Source organism: Pezoporus wallicus, unplaced genomic scaffold (genome assembly GCF_028554395.1).
Source record: "Pezoporus wallicus isolate ANWC-B61680 ecotype Strahan unplaced genomic scaffold, APGP_CSIRO_Pwel_v1 contig_16, whole genome shotgun sequence".
NCBI lineage: Eukaryota > Metazoa > Chordata > Aves > Psittaciformes > Psittacidae > Pezoporus > Pezoporus wallicus.
In genome coordinates this window covers 3,682,352-3,702,051 of record NW_026641478.1, presented here as the reverse complement: position 1 = coordinate 3,702,051, position 19,700 = coordinate 3,682,352, and the positions used below count along the sequence as shown (strand labels likewise).

Sequence of the window (19,700 nt, the reverse complement as noted above, 5' to 3'; positions counted from 1 at the left end):
GCTGTTAATCATTGCCTTTTTGCTGCTGTTTTTAATAGATAGGGAGATCATTACATCCTTCTTGTAAACTGCTCAATGCTCTCATAAAGACAGCTATTAGCTAAGCCATAAGGAGTCATGTAAGTGTATTTATGTTTAAGATGAACCTTTCTTAACTTTCCAGACAAGCAACATAGAAAATATGAATGTCTATGCTATCTGTATTTTAACTGGCATTTAATTAAGTGTATTAACACTGAGAAAACAAACCCATTCCACTCAACTTTCCACTTGAAGCATTTCTTTGTACCTTTTGGGGATATTCCTGGCTTCACTGGAGAAGCGCAGCAGCCGGCCTTGCACTTCGATTCCCACATTGAAAGCTAAGAGCAGATCAAGACCTGAGATTTTTTTCTTCTGAGGAAAGGCCTCTGAGAGTGCAATCACAGCAGGAAGCACAGCCCCAGATGGGTGCGTGGCAGGATGCCACGTGTCGTCAAAATCCATTGAGTGCACCTAATGGAAAGAAAAGCCTCGACGTGTCATCAGAAATAAACTCTGAGTTGGCAAGACTGGCTCAGTCAAATGAAACTACTGAAATCAGTATAAAAAAGGGCTGAAGAACTAAATTTTCCTTAGAAAACAAATCTTCAGAAGTCCTTCTTTCAAAGGCCTTTACTCCCAACATGGCTCCATGAGAAGTGGCAATGCAATACAAATCTTGCCTCAAGGGAGTGGAATTCTAATTCAAGTTGTAGCAGTCTAAAACCAATATGACAATGATTCATCTTTCCTACAATAGGGTTTTGCTGCTTTAATTAGACTGGTATAATTAAAGCAGCAGTTCTAGGTTCATCATATGAATGGTGAATTTTCACTTCCCCCAAAACAGTATATAAACATGTTGAAACTACTTCCCCAGTGCTGCAACTGATGCTGCCATTAGGGCTCACACCATTAAAGCTGTAGCAGTCCAGTCCATACTGCTAACTCTTAAGTTATACCATCAGAACAGCTTCTTCAGTGCAACCCTCCACAGGCAACAGGTACAAGCCTGCAAATGTACATGAGGCTTTAGCCTGAATTCTCAGCACATTGACCTATCACATGAAGAACCAGACTCCCTGGGGTTGCTAGGACTGGGAGAATGTTGGTCTTAAAAATGTGATAAGCCGTTTAGTCCTTGAGAGTGTCCAGAGAGGTGCCTCCTCTCTCCCATGCCCACAGCCCAGCTGCTTGGGAAGACTGGGTATTCCCAGCATGGTAGGAGACTACTGCCAGCAATGCAGTCAGTGTTTGCAACGTACTGCTTGACGGACCCCCACACCTCCCACCAAGATTTTGAGAATCCCCAAGGACTTGAGAACATCAGGGGCAGCACTTCTAATAACAATATCTCAAAAGCTGAACTTTCATGCCTGTTCACCCATGTCTTACTTCAGAGCAACTGGGAAGGTGGTCAGTCTCCCCAGCGCTCAAGTCTTGCCCCATAACACAGGGAACATGCACTTCTGAGGACCGTGTTTCTGAACAGGCATAAGAAAACATAGTTTCTACCTTGAAAAACTTAGATGCCAGCTGGAAAGATGCCCTGCAGTGCTGGAAAAGTTGTGCCCAATACCCAGTAAGCTGTGTTCTTGGCATCTTCAATAAGCACTCAGAATTAACCCGTGACTGAGATGTAAACTGAAATGATCATACACATGTTAAAAGCCACATTTGAATGTCAAATGGACTGCTAGTTGCTGGGAGGATCCAGATCTCTTTTCCAAGGTAATTTTTTCTACATTGGAAATGAGGTGTCAAACTGGACCTCTGATCTTGTTGTTGCAGTAATTCAGATAGGTTTAATATTACCATTTCCTTTGTTGGTCACCTTTGCTAGTTTTTGCATAATTGCCAATTTTGTCTACCCCACCTCTTGTGCATATTTCAGTTTCAAATGGTTTCAACCTTAATCTGAGTTTAGACAAATGTATGGGGAAACTGTTACTGCTTTAATGACAATGTATGTGTCCAAAACGTATGGTTGGCTTTTGCAAACTGCATAACCAAAGATTAAATTGCCTTGTGATATTTTATGCGTGTATGTATATGTGCATCTGTCTGTATTTGCGTTTTTCTGCAACTGTACTTTGCCAGCTGGCATGAAATTTGGATCCCAGTGAAATCAGCCAGAGCTAGGAGTATCTCTTTATAATGCAGCTGTAGCAAGGTTGTAACAAGCTGTAGAGTTCTGACCTTTGAAAACACCCTTGAGTCCCACATTAAAGGTAAGGGATGCTATTGAGCTGGGTCAGATATGTATTATACCGTGATCTCAGTTTCATTGGGAGAAAGTTGAAGCGCATTAGGAGAACGGTGTAGGAAAGTTTTGTAGCAGGCTTCAGGCAGAAGAATAAAGTAAACCAAGATTTTAGGAGCTTTCTGTTCTCTCTAGATCAAGAATGGCATCAATTACTGTGATTTAAGAGCAAACAAAAGAGCATCCCTTACAGCCACTCCATTCACAAAAGCTGCATACAGAGGAGGCAGTCGGAAATCCAAGTGGCCCCAGATGGTACTGGATATATCTGAGCTGTAGATCTGAAAGAAATTGTCATAAATTAATTCAAAATCCTGAACCCAAGGATGAATGTGTGCCATATCTCTGACGTAACCCAGATCAGGCTGTACCCTCTTGGGACCCAATTGTTCCCTTTCATGAGAAAAACACTGTTTTTTAGAAAGTATGAAAAGAAACTTTCCTGTTGGTTTATGTCCCTTACCACCTGAACAGACCTCAGGTGCCAGACCAACACCATGCACCCAGCCATTCAATACCTTCACACAACCTCTGGCCATTGGTATCCCTTCCCACAGCCCATCTGCAGTTGTCTCAATACTGTCATCATCTTGTTGGGGAAGATCTCCAGCTAAAGGTTCTGGTTTTCTACTTTTCAGAAGACCCTGAATAAACGATATACAGGCTCCTGGAGCAAGTAGCCCCAAGCTCCTTTCCTTTTGCTCTGCAGATCTTTGTAGCCAATAAAAAGATTTTACAGAATTAAATAGAACAAAACCCCCCTGCTTTGGGAAGGGGTGAGCTCTGTGCAAATGGACTCAGAGAACTCTGGAGCACGAGTCCAGCTGGGCAAGTCTGGTCAATAAAACAGCAGGTGAAACTCCTCCTCATGTGCTCCTCTGTTGGGAAGGCTTCTCCTCAGGGTCAAGTACTGCTCAAGTTTAGGGAAAGCAGGACTGGAGAAACATAACCAGTGTACTCCAGGCAATAATTATATTTTGGGAAGTAAGCCACTTATAGCTCTCCATCCCATTAACAGTCTCTTCTTTTTGAAAGTTGATGATAAGGGATATTTACTTTGCTGATGTTTCTGAGAAAATCTCACAGGCGAAATAGCAACAATTCTTAATTATCTGTGCTTGCAGGGGGTTATCTTAACATGCATTCTGTTACAGAGGCTTTTGCCCATCCAGAGTTTAATAACTCAAGCAATGAAGTTTCCCTGTGTGAAGTGGGAAGAACCCTGTGTCTCTCTTTCTGTCCCCCAAAGAATTTCACCATGAGGAAATTTCCCCTTATAGCCCTAATTTTCCCTTACTGTCCTTAAAGCTGAACTTTAGGGCATGCTATGAATGCCAGGCATCTTACCTTGCTGTATTGTGTCACTTTGTGGCAGACCTCAGTGTTGGTACCCAGAAGCCCCACTCCAAGAGTATCAAGAATCATTCGCTTGCTTCTCTGAATGACTTGGTCTGTCAAGTGGTTTGCATTCAAACCATGAATAACACTGGCAAAATTTCCTGTAATTGTCTGGGAGGGGGAAAAAAAAATAAAAAATATATTTCTGTTAATTTAAAGAAAACACATTTTTTTTTCTTCCTTTTCTTTCCTCTTTCTTTCAGTTTCAGACTACTACTTAGCATACCAGCTATTTCTATTGCCCTGCCCATTCTTACATGAATTGCATCAGCAAAACTAAGGTTTGAATTCTTCCTCTTTTTATTCCCAGAAATGCCACAGTGTTATTTATATTTTATTTATACTTTCATCAGTGTCTGTCTCTCTTCTGTATTTCTGCCGCTTCCTCCTTGAGTCCTTGAGGGTAAGTACTGCAGGTGATGTAACTTTGCAAGATATCTTCATCTCCACCTCTATACACATACGAACATATATAAAACAAATAGATAGCAAAACCCACCTCGCTTTCTATAGCACCTTGCTATTGCAATCAGTGGGAAAGCAGCATTTCAATCCCGTGCAGCCACTGCCACACAAGGAGGAAATATTTAATCTCCCCGAGTAGCAGAATTACTTTCCCAAATCTTGCTGAGCTTGCAGTTCAGTAGGACTGGCATCTCTACCTTGCACCTGATGCTCCTAGCTCCCAGCTCTCACTGAATTCATACTCAGCTGGGGTCCCAGCTTTTCTCCAAGACAAGATCTCACCTCTTTGAAAGCAGTGGCTCTTTGTTCCTGCTGATCTGGGAATTATATCTTTTTTTTTTTTTTTTTTTTTTTTTTCCCTTTACTTTCCTATTGAACCTATTATGCAAGTTCAGCCTGCTTCTTGGCTGGAGCTGTTAGTTGCCATTAATACATCTATTAGAAATCTAGAACTTCCCTTTTCTGACCATTAGAAACATCCCCATATAGAGGTATATATTATTTACAACCAGTATACACACACACTTGCTTTTTTTTCATATTGGTATTACTGAATATAGCTGTTGTCCCTTTTGGAAACTGTCTCCTTCCATTCATCCTAACCCTTCTTCTACTCCCCTGTACATATCCGCACAAGGTGGTATTTCCTCTTAGCCTGCATTTTGCTAAAGTAAACCAAACAGTGCTGCTTTCTCCTTTATAATGTAGACTCACCCCTAACTATACTAGTAGCTTTTCAATGCGCTGTTCACATTTGATTTCTATCCTATAGCAATGGTGACCAGAATTGTACCCATTATTTCAGACAAGTTCTCACTCGGCTTTGTACTAAAGCATTAAGACTATCTTGAGGAACAGAAGTCATTTAAAGGAGGTGAACCACATATCCCAGTGGTTCCCTAAACATAGAGAGTGAGGATACAAAAGCTAGAACAGAAAAGTGCATCTTACAGTGCAAAGAAACAAGACAGTACCTTTGCCCACATCACAGAGGGATGGTGCAAGGTTCCAGAGAGATGCAGCAAATGAGTGGTAGCCAGTGAGCAGGGGAAATAATTCTCTCACTATTTATACGGGTAAGTCTGGGGTGGGGAAAAGAAATATTGGGCCTTTTTTCTTGCTCATCATGTCCTGCCCATTTCCTCCTCTGCCTGGAAATGTTCCTTTTTCTTCTTTCTTTCAACTTTCCTCTAACTGTAGCATAAACTGCTGGGACATGTGCTATGGGACTTTACCAGTCACATTCACATGTTGTGTAAACTGATACATGTGATGTTTTATTACCAGATAGAAACCAGTATATTGAGTGTCTTACATTTGTTAGTATGGAAAGAAGAGGTCATCAGGTGTGTCAGGTTAATCTTGGGCAACCACAGTAGTCCATGGATAACTCTACTGGTTGAGTGAGCAATCAGCCCAGTACTAGACTATAGGATGGCAGAAGCTGTTTTAACTTAAACAATCTGTTGTTTTGTTTTTTTCTTCCTTCATTATATGTCTCTTCTATAATATGTAGAATTCAGACAAGGGAAATGTATGGCATAAGAACTTCAGAACATAAACTATATTAAGGCAGCTCTTGGGGGTTGGACTAGATGACCTTTCAAGGTCTCTTCCAACCCAAACTATTCTATGAATCTATTATTCTGTGGTTCTTGGTATTTAACAGTGTTTTAACAGCATGAATCACTGTGTGAGACCATAATTTCTACTAGCAGGTTTTCTGCATCTCAGTCAAGGATGCTTTCTCTCAAGAAGGAGGCAATTCTCCCACCACCAGTTTAGGCATCTGGGGGAATCCCAGACTGCTACGAGATAGTGAGTCGGAAATCCCTGCCCATCCCATCAGGAAGGGAGCAGACCCCAGAGGAGCAGGCGTAGAGGCCACTGAGTAATTCTGAAGTGAAAAAGTAATGTATGTCAGAAGTTTGGCACCTCCTGGATTACAAAACAAAGCATCAAGTCTTCTCAGGATTGCAGTCTTGCACTTCCATGCTAAAGCACTGCCTAAAACTTACTGTAGGAACCTCAGCCCTTTACTCAGCCTAGCCTCAAATAATTTTGTAAAGCTGTATCTAATCCCTGAGTGCTTCCAGGTAGAGACTGGCATAGGTCTGTAGATGAAGTCAAACATTGATTTGAGTAGCTTTTATTAATACTAACAGGTCCTGTTTTAGGCTGCATCCTCTTCCCTCTCCTGTTCCTGGACACATAGTCCTCTTCATCCTCCTTGAGCCAGTGCTGAAGCTGAGCACACCCTTTTCTGAGCTGGTCCAGCCTGTCTCCAGAGCCAGCTCAGGGATTCTCAACAGCCAGGCAAAACTGAGTTTCTTGCCTCAGAAATGCAAAATGAAATCTAGGAGCACATGTGGAGGGAAACAGAAGTAGGGCTAGCAGTATTCCAGGAAATTCTGGGAGGGCATGTGCAGGTAAAAAGAGGTGAGAGGGCATTAGCTGGTTTTGAGCAAGCTCTAACCCAGACATTTGCCTATTTTGCCTGTGCCTTGAGCCAGCTCTGCTTATGGATGTCATCTTCAGGTGCCTAACTTGATGCTGAAAATTGCACTGGGTAAGCTTACGAGTGCCTTAAATGATAGAAGCAGTGATGTGACTTTTTCAGATTTAGCCAAAGAGGCTGAGGCCCAGGAGGCCCAAACCCCAGCCCTACAAACACATACACACTTTTGTATGGGCTAATCTGCATTATGTGTAAGCTCCATTTAAAAATCTTATCCTTTCTCTTCAGTATGAGCAGCTGTTCAGCATGGCATGGCTAAACCTCTTCCCACACACATTTCTTTTTGAGTATACCACTTTCTTTATGCATATTTCTTCACTCATGTATGCATAACCTGCATCTACATACAATATCCAAGCAGCATTTACTAGTTCCTGGGTGAGATGTGCATTTTGGCCAAATCCTGAGCCCATGGGGAGACAGAACCAGAATGTTCATCAATGTGTCTTCCTTGCCCCCTCATTTCCATGCTAAGGAAAACCTCACAGGTGGCCTGGATGTGCTGAAGGATTACCTTTGGTGCTGATAAAATCCAGCCCAGCTAACAGGATTACTCACACAGACAAGTTTGGCAATGGCTAGAAAGGCTAGTAGAAGTTAATGCTATTAGTCTGAAAAACGGAAACATCTTCTTAACTTTCATTTTTGTTTTTCCCTGCAGAAAATGGAAGAAAATATGTAAATCACAGAACCACGGAATCACAGAGTGGCTGAGGTTGGAAAAGATCATCTGGTCCAAACTGCGTACTTTAGCAGAGCTATGCAGAGCAGGTTGTCCAGCACCGTGTCCAGTTGGGTTTTGGATATCTCCAAAGATGGAGACTCCACAGCCTCTCTGGGAAACTTGTGACAGTGTTTGACCACCAAAAAATTGCATATTCATACCCTAAAGTCAGTCCCCTTTCAGTCATTTGCTTCCTTTACCTTTGGGGTATCTGTTATAGTCTCATTCTGTTTCTGATTTCTTCCTCAAGTGAAGCTGAAGTGAAAGTTTTAATATCTCCTTGATCCCTCTGTGCTTCTGTATGGCACAAAGGAGACACAACCGCCCCACAGGAGAATTTCCCCACATAAGAAGCAATGTGGGACCCTTTTTATTTCCCCTGACAACTCCAATGGACGGAACAGTGAATACATCTGAATGCCTAAAAAGCATGAGAAAACTATGCAATAATGCAATTCCTGATTAATTTATTATTTTAATGACTGCTCTAATACAGCTGGCATTCTACTGGAAAGCCCACAATCAGAACTGAGAAAAAATGGCCCATAAATCATTTTATTTCTAGAAGGCACAGTGTAGTGTCAGCCTGTAGGACTGTGTCCTCAGCCTTCATTATTCCTCAAAACAAGGTCCATACAACAGCTTACAGTTTGCAATGCCTTACATCCCCCCAAACACTTTGAAACACTGTTAGTGGAAGTAATAAGTGCATAGCTGCCTTTAATCCCATGTTAAGACTCCAAAGTGAATTCAGATTGGAGCCAGAACTTGTGCCTTGCAGTGTGATGTGTGGTCACATGCTGCTAGCTGATCTCAGATACATGACCACTTCCTTACATAACCTTGATTGCAGGATGGATTGTCCCATGTATTGCAATAGGAGGATCAGTACTATTTAAGGACTGGACAGAGATATGAGAAAGTGACTTCCTTAAACAAAAAATGAAGTGAAGCTGTAAATGCAAATAATTAAGTTACCTGGGAGACCAGTTTCCAAAATGTGGTCTGAAGACCTCAGAGTCAGATGGACACTGTAGACTTAGGAGTGAAAGGAAAGCAATATGATTATCACTGTAGGGGGAAGAGGCATCTATACAAAGTCCTGTACATCCACAGGAGAATTCGTAGGGGTCGAAACAGAAGAAGGTTGAAAAGCAGTGACCGAGAGTTTGGAACAGTCTGTCCACCCTGACAAAGGGAATCTGCTGCTTTCCTCTTCTTTGACACTCTATGCATGGTTCAGCAATTTGGGCAGACAATTTGTTAACTAGTGAGCATGATGGAAAGACAAAATGCATTCATCCAAATGCCATTTGCAACATCATGCACAGCTACAGTAATGAGCTCTGTTGATTACAGAACAAGGCTTTAGAAAACCAGTGCCCCACAGAGTCTATTTTCTCATGCTGACATCACATTTTTAAGCTGCTTTTTCTTTCTTTTGCCTCCAGTTATTTCAGGCTAAACTCTGCCCACACCTGCAAGCTGTATGGTTGCAACTGAAAGCAGATTTGGCCATAGCCTTGTGTTTCTTTTGTTCTAAAGAAATATAAAAAATGATGACAAAAATGCAGAGTCCAAGCTTCCTTTTCTTTAAGCCAGCCTTTAAGATGTGACTTTGTTCATGGGCTGTGCTGAGATGAGAAAATGGGAGGCAGGTGCCAATGTGCTCTGTTTGCAGAACCTTTCGAATTGCTTAGGGTCTGAAAGCACCTTACAAGTGCAGGACCTGCTCCTCTGCCCTCTGCTGGGATATTTTAAGTTCAATAAAGAGCTAAGAATCTTAGCAAATGGCCTGGAATACGTGGTTTAATGTGAATGCTGCTAACAGCCATACAGCCATAAACTTTGGGATCCCACAATTCTTCACCACTATCATTACAGTCTTCTGTGCCTCTTTTTTCCACAAGCCTACCATCTCATGTTCAACAGCAGCTACTGAGCCAGCCAGCCATAACACACAGCATATGTAATAGGCAATGATTGCACCATAAAATGTATAATTCTGGAAATTTCTGGCCTACAGTAGTTGCCCAGTTCCCTTACTTCCACAGCTAGTGACAACAGCAGTACAGTCTCTGAGAAGTTACAACACTCTTGTTTCCTTTTCTCAAACTTGCCTTGGAAGTGCCAGGCCCTATTCTGGTAAAAGCTGCTACAAGTCAGCACATGAGGTCTACATTACACAGTCCTTACAACCTTCATAAATTAGCTGTGCTATTCCTAAGGCAAGTCCTTGCGGTTCATTTAAACTTGCAATGCAGATGTTGATTTGCTTAAACGAGCTGTAAGAGGTACCAGACATAGCTGGGATAATCATGTAGGGTCTTGGTGAAGGCAATCAATCATTTCAGTATAGACATATTGTGAACAGGCCTCAAGCAACTGCAGTAGAGGCAAAAGCATGTTTGAAGCGAAAGAGTGTGTTGCAGGATGATTAGGCAAGTCCCTTTGATATAATTGATGGAGTAATGTGAAGGGGCATGAACTATAACAGCGCGAGAAGACACCACATTTCTATGAAATTCCGATTGGCGCAGTGCAAATGTTAGGTCTCACCCATACCATAGCCTTTACCTGTGATACTAGTGCCAGTGTTCAGATACTGACAGTGCAAGGGGCTACACCGTACTTACCTGCCCCAGGTTCACAGCTCAGGAGGAGGAGGTGTAGCGGAAGGTGACACAGCCAGGCCCAGACCCCTGTGAACCACTCTGCACCCTGGAGTACCACCTCTTCTCCCTGGGATGCCTCACAGGCAAGTTCCCAAAGCTTTTCTTTATCCCACTGTAGCTTCCTACCCTATTTGCTAAAGAAATAAGGTTACCTAGCAGGTGGCTGTAGGATTTCTGCATGGCATGACCTCCACTCTGAATATAGCAGCAAGTGTAGGAGATCACGTAGGTTTTCTGTATGCGCATAGACTTTGCTGTAACTTCCCCTTGCTGATGGTTTTGGCAGCTTGGGGCACACATTGCTCTCTTAATCAAAAAGCAGTCAAGATGTCTGTACTCGGCCAAAAATGCGTCCAGATGTCATTATAGGACTTGTGCCATTTGGGGAGACATTAAAACTTAACTAACATAAATTCAGAGTTTGATTAGTGGAAACCACATTACTGTGAGCACATATGAAGGAAGTGGCAATTTTAATTAGATTAACAGCAAATCTCTGTGGTGCAAATGAGGCATTAGTCACTGTGCTGGGCTGCTGCATCGTACATGCAAAGGTACCCAGCAAAGAGACCCTCCTGATCATTTCAGAGTGAGCCCAAATGTTGGGCTGTATCAGGTCCCAGCAAGCCTACAATGGTGGTCCAGTGGGCAGATACAGTATCGAGTCCTAGTATACAACAAACTTCAACACTAACTGAGGGATAAAAGAGCCTCTCTGCATCTAAACTATTACTCAGGGATTTTGAACCACTAGGAAATTATCCCACATGCCATTACAAACTTTTTTATGCAGTGGTAGGGCTAAAATAACACCTAAAGCATATACAGCAAACCCAGAATGAATAATAAAACATTCTCCTTCAAGAAGAAACAGGTTTGGGGAGAAAAATTAATCTAATTTTGTGGGAGTTCATCCTGTCAGCAGTTGCAGAAGCACTTGAGACAGGTACTGGGAGATGCTATGCAAGCTGGTGGAATTGTTTCTCCAGCTTTCACCACAGATGCTCTCTCTCTTCCTCCCAGCTTAGTTCCTCCTAAGCATAAAGGCCCTGGAAAGATTCAGACAACCAGCCATGTTGGAAAAGCCACAGAGTACTTGTTGCTAATGGATTGCTAACTCTGCAAGCCTGGGCCATGGGTTGATTCCCTTCCACCCCCCTCTCTTAATACATGGACTGCAACATCTGCTCAAAAAATATGCTCTCACTGGGGTCCCCGAGGTAGCTCGGACATCCCATGAGCTACACGAATGTCACTGCCCTTTAAAATCTCCTTTGAGGAACTCCAGCAACTGGAGAAAGATTCCTTTTCCTCATCTGTGGTTGTACGTAGCTACATCATGTATTTTCCACCACAATATATTTCAGAAGTGAGAGGAAATATTACAAAATGGCCTAAAATTATACTTTAAATGTGGCAGCCTCTGATTTATGGTGCAATTATAAAACATGCCATGGTAGTTATTAGTCATGAGATTGAGTATTACACGTCTCAGACTGTAAAACATACCGGAGAATTTCTAGCTGTGATTGTGTATTCACCTCTAAAGAGAAAATGGGCGTAATTACACTGACATTTATGAAAGGGAGAAATAAAAGCAAAACCAGAAGAGAAGTTAAATTTGAAGACGAGAGCTATGAATATATAGAACATTTATATTGTTACAATTTTCTAATTGAACATTTAAGCAGAAGCTAATTATTTGATTTAAATTGGCCCTTCTTTACATAAGTAGCGTTTGAAGAATTTTGGCTTTTAGAATTTATAATGACACTATTTTTTTCCCTAACATTACTCATCTTCAGCATAGTAGATTGAGACAGATGCAGGAAGCATTAAAAATCAAGGAAAATACTTTCACAAAATGAAAGGAGTGATTCAGTAAGATTTGATCATCCACGCTGACTTTTCAGCATCAGCAGGGTTTAAAACTATTCACCTAAAAATGATACCTACCGTCAGAGGTAGTGGACAGTATTTTATTTACCTTTTTGCTCTGCAGCCATAGTTGGAAGATGTCCCTCCTTATGTGGCCTTGGATGTTGCAGGAGAAACAGAGTTAGCTGTAAGGAAAATAATACATTGAGTCACGGCATTTTTGATTTATAAAGTTGCTTCAGGTCGTAGTCAGAGAGAATATATGACATTAGTGCTACCACCAGCTCACACAGTTTATCCTACTGACTTTGGTAACTGTTCTGCGTGGCGCAATGCCAGCACTATGGTTTTAATAAAATAAGCAAATAAACTAATCTGAGTCCTCCTTTCTACAATTAGAGGATTTCTCCATTTTTGTGATCTGGCTATTTCCATTCTTTATCAAATTGGCAGTTTTGAAGTCTATGTTGAAGTTCATGTTTTCTCTTTGGACTTTTTATTTCCTATATTTGGTATAGTATTTTATTAAACTTGGGGTTGGGGAGGATTGCAAATGAAGGAATACTGAAATATGGCACATCCTAAAATGCCAGCACAATTGCAGCGGGGCACAAATCATGCTATTCAACCAGAGATACACAATGCAATGCTGTTTCACTGCATAAGAAAAGCAGGCAGCTTCTGAGGGTATCAGCTTTAAGGAGGCAGCTTGCTGCCTGTGCTGCTTACAAATGAAAAAATAAAGCTGTGTGTTCCTCAGCTTGACCCACCCGTTGCTACTTTGTGCTTCTGCATTCCTCTGCAGCCACTGCAGCCAAAGGAAGGGCTCCTAAGGAGGAACAGGGTGACTGATGCTGAGAAGTTGTTTGTCCTCACAGCTTCCTGCTGTCTTGCCCCACTACCCTTGGCAGCCGGACTCTCCTCCACCTTCCAAGCACAACCCAGCCTTGCACTGCCCCTTTTCCTCCTATGCTAATAAGACCCAGATGTATTTTCCAACACTCTTCTACTCCATGTGAATTTGGGAAAACTATCCAGTCAAAATCAATTGCATCAAATCCTATGTCTCCAGCAGCAGCAGGCTGAGACAAGAGAAGCCCCTCTGCTTATCCAACCTCCATGAAATAAAGGGCAACTGCTCCAAAATGTCAGTGTTTTAGAGGGAGCAGGGCAATGTATACAGAGCTGTTGGATGGAGGAGTAACCAGTCAGCCCAGAGAGCCCCTGCAGATCAGTACCAAGTTTGGCACTACAGTAAGGTCCCCACCCTCTGCCATAGTCTACAAGTGTTTTGTGACCATTCAGTTGGTGCTGGGCCTTGGCAGGCACTAACACAGACTGCTCTGCACAGCTTTCTGAGCCAGGGTTATATGGCTTTTTGTCTGCCCTCATTTTCCTTGCTGGCAGCACTTGGCTTGCCTCTTCCTGGTCCCCTGGACAATATAGCACAACTCAAAATAGCCTTGGGGCTGTGTCCAGCTGTCTGGCACAACTGGAGCAGGAGATGCCCAGCAATAATGGCAGCAGCTCCTTCCCTTTGTTTTCTTGGCCATGCACACAAGGACCTAGGGCGGATGAGCTTTGTGCTATCTGTCCTCTGCTCCTGACTTGGTTTTGTCAGCGTTCTCATTTCTAGTCAGAAATGCTGCCTGCCTCTTCCAGACGCAGTAAGAAGGTTGCCTGTGAGTTGACTTTGTGCCAGTGACTTCTTGACTCAGGGGTTTGATGCAACATGGGAGTTGACCATGTTGATGACTGCTCTTGAGCTGTGGCTGAGAAAGAAACCCCAAAGCAAACAAAAATCCCAAGCACATAATTCCTTCCTAGGATTAGATTGCTTCCACATATAGTCTGTATCCACAGTCTTTTCCTGTAAGTGTCGACATCTTTCCTAGCTAGTAGCTGTTAAGGCAGATGCTCCAAAGTTTGCAATCACGCATCCAAACTTGGCTTTCATTCCTGTGTAATAGAAGGACATGCGCTGTGAAGCCCTCCTCGACTCTATAGGTCAGCAAAGGGAAACGTTAAAGAGACAGAGAGGAAGAAAGGTTTTGTGGTCAAACTTCTGCATACTCTCCATGTGGCCATAAAAATGGTGGGGAAAGCAATGGCTAAGAGAGGGAAGAAAGTATCTGTTCATATCTATTGTATGAAATGCGGTATCATTTAATGTGATGCTGCTTCCAGACAGAGTCAGAACTATGATGAGCTTGCTCACTGAATCCAAGTGAAAAATACCGATAGATCTCTGGCCACCTTCAGCATGCTGTGCTATTTATTGCCTGGTATTATATCCCTTCTTTATGTGGAGAAATTGTCCATCCTTTATTCCTTCATTTTTTCCACTCCTATTCTCATAGGTCAGCTGAGATCATTCCCCACCTGAAACCAGTGCAGGGTGACACGTTCCCATAACTTTATCAGAAAAAGTCCACTCCAGCTTATGTCCTAGATGTGGATGCCACACTGATGCTGAAAAAATGGTGATCTTCAGTCAGACTGGCCGATAACAGGACAGTGACAAATGCTGGAATAAGATCATGATGGGACCAGCAGTGAGTGCTGGAGGTGGCACTTGGAAAGTGGTGAGCCCTCTTTTCAGTCTTGTCCCATAATTCATCAGCCTGAACAATCTCCATTAGGGTGGGTGCTTCTGACAGAGGACCTGGAGCTTTGGGAACATTCAAGAAAAAATGTGCAAGGTTGGGGGAGGAAGCTGAATTGGAGGATCTGCTTCTGGGATGTGAAAAAAGTATGGTCATTCCCTGAGAAATCCCTGTAAGGATATGGAAAGATGAGCTTCAAAAGCTCAAGAAGGTGGGCAGCATATAAAGGTGAGTGTCATTACAGCATAAGGAAGCCTGTAATGGAGAGACCTGGCTTGAAGGTTGCTCATTATCCATATCATCTCTGAGCCTGAAGGGCAGTAACCAAAGCCTGCCCATAGGCTTCTGCTAATTCCATACTCTGAGAGCCATGAGAGCCTTCACAAGAAGGACAGGAAAGACCAGCAATTCTTACCTTCAGATCATGCATTTCTGAATGTTTCTGAACAAGCTGGCTCATGTCAGTCATGATCTGGTTGCAAAGGATAATGTAACTCACAGGTTACCACAGTCTGTGGTGGGATATGAGTTCAGCTGCACAGTCAGTGATGTAATCATTATTAGTGCATCCTTCTCTACAGCGCGGGTTTCATCCACAGCAGACACCCCAGAACAGACTCCAAGCTCACTATTGTTAACGAGTGATGGGATTTAAAAGACCTTTATATTCGGGACCTTTATTACTTTAACTTTGCTGTTTCTGTATCCTCAGGCTTCACATTCTCCACATTTTTATGGTGAAACTAGAATAGTAAAAACTTAAACTCTTAATTGGGTACATGACCGTGGGTGGTGATGGCTTTAAAAGCAAAAACCAAATACTTCAAGACTCTAGATCATGTGTTGAGAGAACTATATGAATATGAATCAGGAGTGAATCCATACTGGGAAATATAAATTATTTATACGTATCTAAAAGACAGAATACAGGAAATCTTAACATCTCATTCATACACATTGCCCCAAAATTATATTTGCATGAAGCCATTAACCCCAAAAGAGTTCAGATCACATGAAAGACTCACTGAGAATGTCACGTGCCTACTCTCAATGTAGGTCAGTGCATACGCATGGCAAAACTGAAGGAAACTAAAGGGAAATTATCTTCACCAAGAGAAACTCTTGCCTGGATGATGCTCCAAGTTAAAATTAAACCTGGTTCTATGATTCTATGAGTAGAGATTGGAATGACTTTCCTTAAACTGCAAAAGCATGGCATGGGGTGACATGCTTGTGTTTATCACCCATCTTGTGAGCACAATTACTAAGCATATAGGCAAAGTCACAGTAATGGCACACACAAATTAAGCATGGAAAAATGGGCAGAAGAGATATGAGCAGCAAGGTCTCTTCTTAACCCTCCTCATGGCTTGTTCACTCATAACTGAATCACACATTGTAAACATTCATCGGATACAGAAATATGTTAAAGGCACTAAGTATGAAAAAAATACAGAAAAATGGAGAGGATTCAGAGCATAAGAACAATAATAGGCCTGCAAAAGAGGTGCAAGGAGTTTGCCTAGCCTAGAAGAGAGAAATTGTGTTGTTTCACATCACAGCTAAGCCAGTTTGACCACTGGCACTTCTTTGATGCCCTCCATAGGGCTTGAACTAAGTCAGCAGAAAATTAATTTCTTAAAAGAACTGAAAGCTTCTCCACTTTGCCCTCTGAACTGGTTCATCACAATCACACAAGGGCTGGCTGAACAGGGAAAAGAATTTAGGTGTTTAATTCTGGCAACAGCTAACCTTCAGACCGGCTTAGTTTTAATATGAAAGTGCACCATATACGGGCACACAAAACAGAAATACAATCTGTATTTTAGGAAGAAAAGGATGTTGAGCAGCTTTGCTCTATCTGCTGAGAAAGAAGACAAAAAGAAATCTGCTAAGTATTTATCAAAGATTCTTGGTTTATGTGAAAAAAACCCTAAACTGAATCGTGCCTTTAATACAGGAATGGTACCGGGTACTGAAACATTAAAACACCATAAATAAGAATATTGTGGAATGCCTTCACTGGAATCATTACCAGTGTATTATGTGGATGTCTGCTGGGACTGTCCAAAGTTTCTTGCTGCCTTGGTACAGAGGTGAACTGGAGGATGATCTCTTGACATTCATTCCATCCCTCCCTTTTTCTGACTTCACGATTTACTGAGTTCACCAGAATTCAGGCTAATTCTGCCTGAATTAGCTCTAACTGAATTCAGTACTACTTAGAAAAACGGCTTTAACAAGAGCAGTGTCAGATTCTAATACTGTTACTTTACTAATATTTTGTTGAAGACCAGAGAAGCATCTGTGAACACACTGTCTATGGATGCATTATCAGACACACTGCTCATGACCTGCTTTATATTCTGGAAAACTTCCTAGATTGGCACAGCTGGTTTCTAAACACAGCATGAAAATAATCCCATGAGAATAAGTCATATTTCAGAGGTGATTCCCAGGCTTATGGCTCATTCCACAAATAGGAATGCAACACTGGCAGTTGCTCAAGCATGATGGAAAACCAGTTGTAGACACTGGAAATCAGGTCACCAACTGGGAAATGGGTACACTAAGATACACAATTTCATTAACATATCAGAAGTATAACAAACAGCAATTTTTTGTTGAAATATAAGTGATGTTCATATTCAATCTGCAGAATTGTGAAATTGGGGTTAAGTTTAAGTAGAGGGATGTGCTGCATTCAGGACTTCTTTTTTACCTTTTTCTTTTTGGAAAACTTCCAGAAATAACAGACTGCAGAATCAAAGAATCTCATTGGGAAAACACTGAAATATACTTAACTTTCTGTCTTCCCATAGTCAAGAAATGCAATTATTAGTGATGTTCTCTAGTGAACTGTTTTGTGGACAAACAAAACACCACAGCTTTCCTACACAGAACTCTCTATTCCCTTTACTGCAGGGAAGTTCTGGGAAGAGCCCTGTAGGAAGAATAGAACCAAATAATTTTACAGGCATTTATTAAGAAAATATGCCAATTCATTAATAGAACTTTGTTATCTAAGTAACTAGGCAAAACAGTTCAAATGCAGCAAGCCTGTGGAATCATCTAAGACTTTGCAGGTGAGGGATCAAGCTAAGAAGTAAGCTTTGTCGATTGTCTTTTCAAGTCTTTGGAAGTCCTGTCAAATGGAGAGGATCAATAATAATTTGGGAAGGCTTCGTAAACCCTTCAAAGAAATCTGAGCACAGAACTTGCCATGTAATCACGCCCACCCTGCTGATGCCAGTGCGGCCTCATATGGGAACCACCACTGTGGGACACAAAGCTGCCATCCACAGTTTGAGGAGCAGGCAGATTTCTTCTTTTATAAGCCCTGCTACCTTTGAAGCTGGGATCTGCTTGTTCTAATGAGACTGATTACAGAGGGAGAGGAAACTTCAAAAGGCTTCGCTGCCTCTGTGAGCTAAATAGTCAGAAGTCTGCACTGACATCCTTTTGTGACATGTACCAGAGGTTATTTTTTAACTTGTTCTCCATTCTGCCCTTTAACATTAGCATCTTCTTTCTTTTTTTTTGTGTGAGAATGCTGAAGTTTGCAGACACCTCATAAAATAATCAGTTCCTCTGCTTTAAATGGGACTCTTCCTATATTTCTCCCTTCTGGGCTCCATGTATTTTTTTTTGCTCCTAAGTTTTCTTCTCAGTCACACATTTTTAAAGCCATTGTAATCCTGATTCAGCAGTGTGATAAATGGTTGTGACTGCCTGACTGATGAGAAAAATATTATAGGGATAATTCAATGGGAAGGGCAGTAATAACTGATACATGGAATAGGAAAGAACAAAATGCAAACAAAATCCTGAAGATTGGTCTGCAATTCCTCCAGGCCTCTGTGTGTGTGTTTATTTAATTTAATTTCACTCACTTAATGCTGAACCGTGCTGATGCTGTCTGTTCTCCTCTTGCCAGATGCAGCCCATCTAGTTTGAGTCCAAAGCAGGGTGATGCACAAGTAATCTCCCCTTTCTCAGCCCTTGAAGTAACCCATGGGTCAACATCCTCTGTTCATTTCCTTCTCTTGCTTCTGTGTGCCCTTATGGAAGCATGACTTCCTCAGCTGATCAACCGAAATACCACTTCTCATCCAAACCCTTTCTGTAAAATGTGTTTCAACAGATGCCCATATTTACAGGAATAAATTGTAAAGCCAATCTCAGAGAGAACTTCCAAGTGCCTCCGTTCTGACAGGTTTGTCTTTTCAAGGTGTAATGTTAAAAGAACAGGGATTTTTTTTTTTTTTTTTTTATTTTGGTGACAATATCAAATATGTTGCCATCAGGTAACTCAGACGTCCCATTTGAGGAGTCCATATTAAAGATAAAACCAGATCCACATTTATATAAAAAATAAGCTGACAGAAATGCTTTGATCATTATGCACATATCTATTTTTAGCATGTATTGAAATTGTTGACCTCAGTGATTCACATCTCATCTTTTCAAAGAAAAATAATGTACTTCACTTACTCTCTTATAGTTGTTCCTTTTATGTTACTTCCCTTGAACTCCAGAGGCTGAATTTGTCCTTTCTGTGAGTCCTCTTGGGGTAACAGAAGCCACACAGATGACATTTCCTGTTTCCTGTTTCCTGCTTCTGCTTTTGTCTTGCACATTCAAATCACAGGCAAATAAAGAAGAAAGAAAAGAAAGGATGACCCAGCTTGATACACTTCATCAAACCCATCATGAAGACCTGGTCTCACAGCTTACTCCCATGTGTTTGCAACAAGCTCTCTCCACCACTCTCAAACAAGCTAAGGCACCTGCTGTCACTCTGTCTCTGCTCCCTTCCTTCTCCAGTCCTTTCAGGTAACAGATGTCCTATTTGGCTTATCTGTACTCATAAACAAAAGAGAGTGAGCCAGTGAGCTCTGGCTGTGGACCCCTGATTGTCTGCATTGCTTAGTCATTAATCTTGTGGTTTGGCTCTTTGTTGGACCACTGCAGTTAGCTCTATCTGCAAGACAACCTGTTCCCAAGACATTAGCAGAGCAGACATGAGCCAGCCAATCTCACTTGACCTCAGAGCCAGGACTGTGAATACAGTTTCAGATCTGGAAAAGACAAAGGCACAGTCAGGCATCCCATCTACTGCCTTCCTAATGCTCTTCTAGTTACATGGTGA

At 41.9% G+C, this 19,700-nt stretch overlaps 1 protein-coding gene across 4 annotated transcripts in view; it reads right to left on the bottom strand.

Annotated features, from left to right (window-relative positions):
* ACOD1 (aconitate decarboxylase 1) overlaps window positions 1-19,700 on the bottom strand; it is a 34,529-nt gene that overhangs the window by 2,021 nt on the left and 12,808 nt on the right. For 2 of the 4 annotated variants that reach the window (XM_057424057.1, XM_057424058.1), the window contains exons 2-5: window positions 12,052-12,127; window positions 3,632-3,793; window positions 2,476-2,565; window positions 290-495 (exon numbers count right to left, since the gene is read on the bottom strand). In XM_057424057.1, the coding sequence (XP_057280040.1) occupies window positions 290-495; window positions 2,476-2,565; window positions 3,632-3,709 (374 nt within the window). In that variant the 5' untranslated portion in view covers window positions 3,710-3,793; window positions 12,052-12,127. Of the gene's footprint in view, window positions 1-289; window positions 496-2,475; window positions 2,566-3,631; window positions 3,794-5,121; window positions 6,045-12,051; window positions 12,157-19,700 lie in introns of those variants that run through there. The other 2 variants (XM_057424056.1, XM_057424055.1) reach the window with 2 other exon arrangements.